The 9,601-nt window shown below is 34.5% G+C and overlaps 1 protein-coding gene across 1 annotated transcript; it reads left to right on the forward strand.

The window, feature by feature from the left end:
- LOC110790218 (BAG family molecular chaperone regulator 6) lies at window positions 1-5,664 on the forward strand. Its single transcript, XM_021995008.2, has 3 exons — window positions 1-275; window positions 1,889-3,716; window positions 3,867-5,664. Exons 2-3 carry the CDS (start codon window positions 1,950-1,952, stop codon window positions 5,463-5,465), a joined length of 3,366 nt encoding a protein of 1,121 aa, XP_021850700.1. The 5' UTR covers window positions 1-275; window positions 1,889-1,949; the 3' UTR covers window positions 5,466-5,664.
- The last annotated feature ends 3,937 nt before the right edge of the window (window positions 5,665-9,601 follow it).

The following is a 9,601-nucleotide window of genomic DNA, read 5'->3' on the forward strand; positions in this document are numbered from 1 at the left end:
ACATGTAATTCACAACTGAAACATCCAGAACACAAAGTTGCGGGAATAATCTGGAACCTCCTTAACGATTATCTCTTCCTTCTCTCTTTCCTGTTGCTTCTGATCATCATGCCTCAGTCTCTCTGTATAAAAACGCTTCTCAAATATCCATTTTCATATAACTGCAAAAGAAAGAAAAAAAACGATCTTCTGGTTACAAAATTCAAAGAAAAAGGCGCTCGACACAAAGTTAAATTAGTGAGAATTGGGATCATTTGGCTGAATTTATTTAAGCTGTAAGTTTTCCCTTGATTCAAAACCCCTTTTGGCTATTGATTTTAATAATGTTGTAGTTTAAACTCTTAAAAATTAGAAATGCTGATTTTCATTGTGATTGATGATTTCAATTTCATCTTTTAAATGTATGACTAATTTGGTATTGTTGGTTCATTTCTGAAATTATGTTTTTGATCATTAATTTCAGATTTTTGCACATTATACTGCTAGAATTTGACGGTTGCCGTAATTTTGCATAATACAATTTTAGTTAGGGTTCTTCAAAGTTCCGCTGATCAATTGATTGGAGATTACCTTAAAAAATTGAAAATTTAAGATTGTGACAAAAATATGGACTCCGTTTTTTTAAGACTCGCATTAGTATTGATCTATGACAAAAAAATAAAAAAATCAAGGTCACCATTTTTAAATTGAGTGATGACAATGAGGTGTTTGGGAATAATCTAACAACTATCCTATAAGGATGTTATATTGTGAGTAAAGTGGATTTTAAAACTAAGTGTATATGTTTCGTGGTCTGAACAGACTCGTTGTTGCAAAGTTTGTAGCTTGAATGCTAGAACTTGTATATTGGTTCACTACTATTTACTTGAATCATTCTTTGATGAATTTATCTCGAGGACTTTCTATGTAGGTTTCTAGTTCTTGGCCTTAGTCAATTACCTTTCCAGATCAGAGAATAAGTTTACCTAATGCATTAAGTAAGCAAAATCAGGTGCATACCAATCTTTCATGTGGTTATCTATATCTCTGTTTTTTGGTTTGGTTCACTGGCGGTTGATTTCATTCCAATTGCTTGGACTTGTTCCGTTTATGCAGCATTTGATTTCCCCTCTTGTGATGAAGTACTTTTTCTTAATTAAATTAAACTCCTCTATATACAAAGAGTTGAAGTTTGAGAAATGAGACATGATGTAATATGTAGTGTGCAATGGTCATTTGATAGAAATTTGAGGACGTTTTGATGGACTTCAATTATATAACAAAATTGTATTTTCATCATGATTTCATTAATAAGAATTCTACAACAATATTGCGAGAGCCCATTGGTAGAACTCTTGTTTCTACCCCTTATTCTTTTTTTCTTTTTTTTTTTTTTAATGGGAGCTCTCTTGATTGGCTCATCCTTAATCTTATGAAAATACAACCTATTTGTAGTTGTTCAATATAGGTCATCATCATGCTCTCTATAATTTTCTACTGACATTGTTTTGTCTAGATTTTTCTACACACTTTACTACTAGATTTTTATATGGTACATTCTAGATTTAGATTTTTCTAGATTAACATTTTAACATCATTTACGTGATGGAACTATGGAAGAGAAGATTAGTGGCCTTGAGTTATAATAGAAATGGCATTCTTGTTTCAGTTGAAAACATATCATGTAGCTGTAAGACTTGGCCTACAAATATTTTATGTTCGTAGTAGTTCAGATAAGATGTTTTTTTCCCGCTGTAAATATTGTATTAACATAAAATTCTATGTGCTTTGGATATATAGGGGTGATAAAATCTTCCCCATATTAACAGTTAAATTATATGTTGTAGTTCTCAAATCATTTTTCTATGCCAGGGCTGACTGACTAACATTTATGCCGTTCTCATTGCAGCTGTTTTAGTGGGCATATCATCTAGACTAGCAAGGTTCCGTCTTAAACAAGTGTTGCTAAGATGTTTCCGGCCTACACAGGCATGAATTCATACCCTTATCAAAGAAGTCAAATGCCATCTACTCAGTATTATTACCCTAGTTGGGAAGCTGTTCCTCCTCAGATGAAGGAAGACCCACCAAAAGAGTCTTTGCCTCATAACTATGGCTATCTAGCTCCAATGCAGTGCCATAGTTGCTGCACTCATGGTCAATATCCTGCTTATTACAATTTCAGACCACCCTGCTCTCATTTTCCACCACCACCAACACCAACACCAACACCAACTTACAACCACTTTTGTGGTGGCTATCCTCCTTACCCTCCTCAGTCTCACCCCATGTACTATGCCCCACCCCCACATTATTCCATGGAGTTACCTAGATATGAATTTGACAAGAGTGCACCGAGAGATCAATTTCATTGTTGCGGGTGCTCGAATCATCCATGTCACGTGAAAGGACGAAACAATGTCACGATTGAAGAACAGGAGCCAGATGTTGAGACAAAGAAAAGTGAGTCTTTGTTTCCTGCTGGAGCAAACAACTTTCAACATCCGGTTATGCGGATTCCATCTGAGTATACGATGAACAAAGAGCAGCCGAGAAAGTTGGTTGATAATGAGGCAAGTGGACAACAAATTTTGCCATACCTCAAGAAGCCTCAAGTGCAAGTGCAACAGAGACCTGTTGAGACAGAAGCACAGAATACTGAAGGCTCTCTACCTCACCAGGGTGTACGATCAGTAGAAAAGGATCCAAATTTAAGGAATGGATGGTTTCCGTTGGACATTAATAGAATTAAACAATTGATGGATGGTGGTGAAGCAGTGCTAAGTCGTGACCAAGAGAACAAAAGCCGGGGTGAAAAGAAGGGTTGTGGTACAGAAAACAAAGACCAAAATATGCAATCTTCTTCTGCTTTGAAGGTTGTTCCAAGGAAACTTGAGCATAATGAAACTGAAGCAAAGAAAGGGAAGACTGCGGCAGGAGATGATGATAGTAAAGTTGGAACACTGGGGGTTGATAAAAAAAGTAATGTGAGAATAATCCCTGTGAAGCAGTTAGAAGAGCATGTTCACAAGTTGTCAAAGAATGAGGAGGTGCATAAGGTTGATCTCGCAGCTTTGAGTAAAGCAAGTCAGGATGCTGCAAAGAATTGTACCGGTAGGCAATCATTATCGCACACTAAGAAGTCTAAGCTCCCTCCAATTTGCTTGAGGGTTGATCCACCAAAGAAGAAAAATGGTAATAGAATCTCGAGATCTCCTAGTCCCCCCGGTGTGAAAGAAGGACCGAGTAAAGGGATAAAAGTCAAAGATGTAGAGAAGATACCCAGCCAAAATAAAATTCAAGGTGCAGGAAGTGCACAAGAAGGATCAGAAATTTTGAAAGATAAGGTAGCTGGTGCAGAGAAAATGGTAATGCAACAGGGTGATAGTGATAATAAACCAGAAGATGCGAAAGTTGGGGGTGTCTGGGTGCAAGCACAAGAACTGCAAGCAGGAAAAGAAGATGAATGTGAGCAAGAAAGCAAAGGCAAAGAGGAGAGAAGATGTATGACTGATATGGAAGCAGCTGTTGTTATCCAGTCTGCATATCGTGGGTATAGTGTTAGAAGACGGGAATTAGTTAAAAAGCTCAAACAAATTGCAAGAATTTGTGAAGAGGCTATTCTGGTGAAAAAGCACATTGAAGATATCGAGTCTTGTTCTGCCATAGAAGATAAAGAGAAAGCAGCTGTTGGGGAGACAATAATGAACCTGTTGCTTAAGTTGGATGCTATACAGGTATTGTTGGTCTACTTCTTTTTTATTTTTTCAATTAGTAATTTTTCTGTTGTTGGCAACTTGGCACTTGTTTCAGTTTTTATTTCATGTCATGTTTTAAACTTATCGCATTTGTGTTTGTCTAAGTTGCTAAATGTTTTTGGATTCCAGGGATTGCACGAAATTGTCCGGGATGTCAGGAAATCTGTGGCAAAAGATTTGATTAATTTACAGGAAAAGCTTGATTCAATAAGGAGCCAAAAGTGTATTCAACTGGCCCAGGATACCCCTTGTGCTGAAGCTTCTGAAGGTTACAGCGTATACAGAGAGAACAGTGCCAAGGCGTTTGAAGGGGAAGGGATTAGCTCAAATGACTTGTCTTCAACTCAAACTCGTCTTCCTCAAGATGTCGAGGGCGGTTCTCAAAATGAGAGCAGTAGTGAGGAAATAGTGCTGAATTTGGATTCACAAAAAGGACCTCAAGATAAGACTGTGAATCCATCAGGAAGAACAGATGGAAATGTTGTTACAACGGGGTTGGATTCTGAAGTGTTAGAGAAGGAGCCTGGTGCAAGTGAAACTGTCCAGGGACAATTATCAATGGAGTTAAAAGAGCCATTAGTCAATGCGAACCACATAGTCATGGATGATGATATGGTATCTGAGAACAAAGATGAGGATGCAAATTTTCTTTCTGAACTGCCCCTCGAGGTTGTTGAGGAGGAGTCTCTAGCAACTTCAGGCCATGTTGATGCTGCAGTTCAGAATGATTTGGTATCCGGAGTCCAGAATAAGGAAGAGCATCACTTAGAACAAGCTCAAGAGTTGGAAGAGAAGTCTCTGGCTAACATGAAAATTGTGAAAGAGACAGCAGGGCAGAATGAAGATCAAGAAGCATATATTCTACGTGAATTGCCAGTAGAGGTTGTGGAGGAGGATGACAAGGAGATTCCAGTGATGGAGGGTGATCTGTGCGCTTCCAAGTTTGCTTCTCAGAGCGATGATGGCAAGGAGCTAACTAAGAGTGAGACTTCAGGAAGAATGAACAATGATCTAGAGGTGGATCAACCTAGCGATTGGGTAGAAGAGGAAAATGAGGACCTTCTTGTCAAAGAAAAGGAAAATTCTGAGGCCCTTGAAATATGTAACAAGAAGATTGCGACTGGAGAGGAAGTTGGATATATTATCAGCGCGGAAGACATTGAAATGCCTCTCATGGAGGAGGTTGACGGCAAGCCACGGGAAACAACCGGTAAAAGGGAGATTTCTGCAGTAGAATCTGGTGTTCAGGTAGAGAAAGGTGCTGAAGTCCCAGATTTAAAGGAAAATCAGGATCAGGTTAAGGTGGAGAGCTCAATATTACTCATGGATCCTTTTTACAACAATGAGGATGAATCAGAGATCTTTGCTGGTGATCAAGGCAACGGGTCTGAAATTTTAAAGCCAGAACTTCGTGAATCTGATACGCGACAATCTGAGGAGAAATGCAGAATGATGGTTGAACAATGGGATGATCAAAGTTCAGTTGTAGGAGGTAAAAAGGATGAGCAGATTGATAAGACAATTATACAAGAGAATGAAAAGTTGAGAGAGATGCTAGAAAAGCTAGTTGCAGCTGGGAAGGAGCAGCAAGAAGTCATATTTAACCTAGAAGGGAAGTTGAAAGACTTGGAAAAGAAGTTGACAAAGAAGAAGAACAAGAGATCAGCAAAGCATCCAAGAGTTAGTCTCTCCCGGCGTCCGTGTGGGAAACCGACCAATGGCTCATAATTCATTAACATACTCTTGTACTATCAAACTACAGAGTGTAAAGTTTTGTATATGGAGTAAATAATGAGTCTGTAATCAACTGGAAATGTTTTGTGTTCTGTAATTGTCACCCTTACTAATAAAGGAACATTTTCCTGTTTATAGTTAAAATCTGCAACCCTGTATATCTGTAATATAAAAAATTATTCAATCTTGTGAACTTGATGACTTGTCTAGATGACCTTGAAAGAACGAGGACTCAACCAGTTGAGTTTTGTTGAAATTTTCTTAGATGTTGTCATGAAAAATGGTGTAAATACTGGACCTTCTGGGAAATGTTATGCGTATCTTATTTGAACGACTATATTTTTTATTTCCATTCTTTAGTCCCATAATTTTCATGTGTATAAGCTATCATTTATTGTTGCTTCCCATTAATTCACATAATTTGTTAATATTTGTCAAAGTGCGCATAATTATTTTCCTAATTTGCAAACGAGAATCAAGTTACTTTAATGTAATGATTTATACGATTATCAAAAAAATGTATGATTTATATTTGATTTGTGTCAAAAAAGGGGCCTCACATAACGTTTCCTTCATCTTGTTGTTAAGAGGTGTTTAAAAATAATTTTTATTTTATTTTTAGTTGGTAAAAAATAATTTCTATTTTTTTAGATGGTAAAAAACAAAGTCAATCTTTAGGTGGTAAAAAAATAATTTTTGCTTTTCGAAATACGCCCATTTTAAACAAAAAATATGGTGTAATTTTTTTCCAGGTTTAACTAGAGGTGTTGATCGGTTCAAACCACCGGGCCAGATCGAAGATCGAAATTTTGATAATTCAAGACCCGAAGACCGGACCGATTATGTTTGGACCGGCTGAAGACCTATTTCTATATATTTTTTATTGATTCTAAAAATTTGGTAAAAAGGAAAGGACAATTTTTTTTTACCACCTATAAAAATCAAAAAATTATTTTTTACCACCTATAAAATTAAAACTTGTATTTTAGCACCTAAAAATATATTAAAACTTGTTTTTACCACCTGAAAATGAAAAAAATAGATGAAACCTTTATGTATGGCTACCTAATTCAATTTTCATCCAATTTTTTACACTCCCTGTGTGATTTTCTTTAACTCTTTTACCTTTCTCTCTTTACTTCCATTAATTTGTGTCAATTTTTTGAATTAATGGTGGTGAAAAATTAAGTGAATTCATGGAAAATAAGGAAACGGGGAAGAGAAAAGAGTTAAGTACATGAAATCGTAAAAAAAAAGTACATAATAGAAATATTACCGTTATTGTGGCGCTCCGCCTAATTTTTTAATCTATTTTTCAATTTTCAGGTGGTAGAAAATAAGTTTTGAACTTTTTTTAGGTGGTAAAATACAAGTTTTAGTTTTTAGTTGGTAAAAAACAATTTTTTGATTTTTTTAGGTGGTAAAAAACAATTTATCCAAAAGGAAAAAACATATATAAAAAATCAATTGTTTAAGACTTTTTTTGGAAGCTAAAATAAAATATTTCACAATACAATAATATTCACAACATATTAAAGGAGAGAATTAAATTTTGTAATAGTTTATATTATATTTTATTGAGGAAAAATCGATCCGGTCCAAAACCGGATTTTGGACCGGACCAGACCGGACCGAAGGTCGAAATTGATATTTCTCGACTCGGAGACCGGACCGATTGCCTTCAATCCGGTTTCGGTCCTATCAGGTCTAGTCTTGTTCATTTTTTGGTCTTGACCAATTTTTGCACACCCCTAGGTTTAGAGCATCAACAATGGGGAGGATATATGTCCTCTCTTACACTCTATCTCCTCTAAATTAGGATCCTCTTTAATGTAGAAATAGAAGAGAGGATAATCCATATGGAGAGGAATGCAATATATCCTCTATATGGAGAGGATATTTGGGTTAGCTAGAGGATATATTAAGCCACGTGTCATTTAATAATTGGGTAGTTTAAAACAATTTTGCATACGGTTATAATTTTATAACGATAATAAATAAAAAACGGTAACTTATTTGTAAGTAAAAAAAATACCAACGATTATATATATTTTTTATCTATAAAATGAACCTAATTTTAACCATATTTCATACATCTCATCTTTTTCATGATGAACTTGAAGCATACATATGTACCTGAAACTGATAGATGAGTTGAGTAGTAGATTTTTGCTTTGAATTATTAGTAGTAACTGCAATTTTTATTATTATTGTCACCGTTAGGGTTTATTACTGTCATTGTTTTTCATTTACTGTCACTTTTTTTTAATTACGGTCAGTGTATTGCATTAATTAATGTTAGCTAGTAGTAATGTTTTTATTTTTGTCAATGTTATGGTTTGTTCTTGTCATTGTTAGTTAATTACTGTCATTATATTGTAATATTTTTAATTATTATTAATGTTATATTAACAATTTTGTTATTGTCAAGGTTACAAATCGATTTATTTTATCAATAGTAATGGAAAAATAATTAACTAGGCTAATTTATTTCTTAAACACTTGAAATTATCATTATTCCTAAATTAAATGTTTTAATAAGAAAGATAATATGTGTTGGGGTATGTAAACCAAGAGAGGGGAAAATAGAGAGGATCCTCTTTGATGTGTGGAAAAGAATAGAAATAGGAAAAGGAAGAGGAATGAGGTAGTGGAAAATGATGTGGAAGAAAGAGAATGTGACGTGTCAAAAGGAGAAAAGGAGAGAGAGTAGAAGAGAGGATATATGTATACTCTCCAATAATCCTGCTCTTAACAATGAACCGTCAATTAAATTGGCGATCTTAGTTGGTGATTTCACTTACTCCCTCCGTCCCGGAATACTTGACCTGTTTTCCTTATCGGGTCGTCCCTTAATACTTGACCTGTTTCTAAAAATGGAAATATTCTAACAATATTATATTATTTCTCACTCCACCCCTATTAACCCACCTACCCCCTACTCCATACAAAAAATAATTAAAAATTCAACCCCTACTCTCCCCAACCCCACCTCTTAACACATTTCCCACTAACTACATTAAAATAATACCCCACTATCAACTACTACCTATTAAATTAAATAAGTCAATTCAAGTACCTTAAACTTTGTGCCGGTCAAACCGGGTCGAGTATTCCGGGACGGAGGGAGTAGTTTCTAGTACACGACAAATGAAGTGGAATAATGTCCACCACATAATTTATAAACTGACAATTGAAGTGACGGTTTACCTATATAAAAAGACAATTGAATTGACGGTTTATATTTATCAATAATTAATTAAAAAAAGTTGATTGATTATTGACGTGAACGGTATACTGAAAATTATGTTAAAAATCAACATATTTTGAAGATTTTTACATTTTAAAGCATTTTCTACCGAAAGTCGAACAACCCCAAAGTTATTTTCAATTGGTGTGGTAAGTGTTATGTTCTTTTATAGAGCTAATAATCAAAACAGATCATTTTTTTACCTGACCAAACAATTTTTCCAAAACATCAAAAAATATACGAGTACGCAATTAAAAAAAAAAAAAAATCCTATCGTGAAGGGAGTCAATTGTCTTGATTGGTTTATGACTTTATGTTATCTTTTCTTAATACGAAGTGGAGTATAATTTTGATGATATTTCCGTTTGGAGAAATTCGAAAATGGCCACAACACAAATTCTTGTTTACAAGGGTTGTACAATAAATATTGTACACCAGAGTAAAAGTTAACTCAAAATGTTTAAAAGTTAAGCTTATATATGTAAAAGTTATCCATTTTTTAGTGATAAATTTTTTCATTTTAATAAAACTTATTTCTTCAAAATCATTAATAATGTATAAAATTAATCATTTAACTATTTAAAATGTTTATCTATCAACGTTTTTTTTACTAATATAAAAGTTAATCAAAACTAGGTTAAAGTTACAAAAAAATGGGTAAAAATTATTTTGGTGTACAATAAATTTATTGTGCACCTAGTGCGCACAAGACCTTTTGTGGCCACAAAGGCACAAAGTGTAACACATAATAACAATTTTTTTAAAAATAAAAATAACCCGTAATACTCCGTAAGAGAAAATATTATGCTCAGTCGTTTAAATAAAAAAGGCAATACAGTGTAAATAAACACAGCTGGAAAATCGAAATAAATTGACAGCT

The sequence above is a fragment of the Spinacia oleracea genome, chromosome 2 (genome assembly GCF_020520425.1).
Source record: "Spinacia oleracea cultivar Varoflay chromosome 2, BTI_SOV_V1, whole genome shotgun sequence".
Classification (NCBI taxonomy): domain Eukaryota; kingdom Viridiplantae; phylum Streptophyta; class Magnoliopsida; order Caryophyllales; family Amaranthaceae; genus Spinacia; species Spinacia oleracea.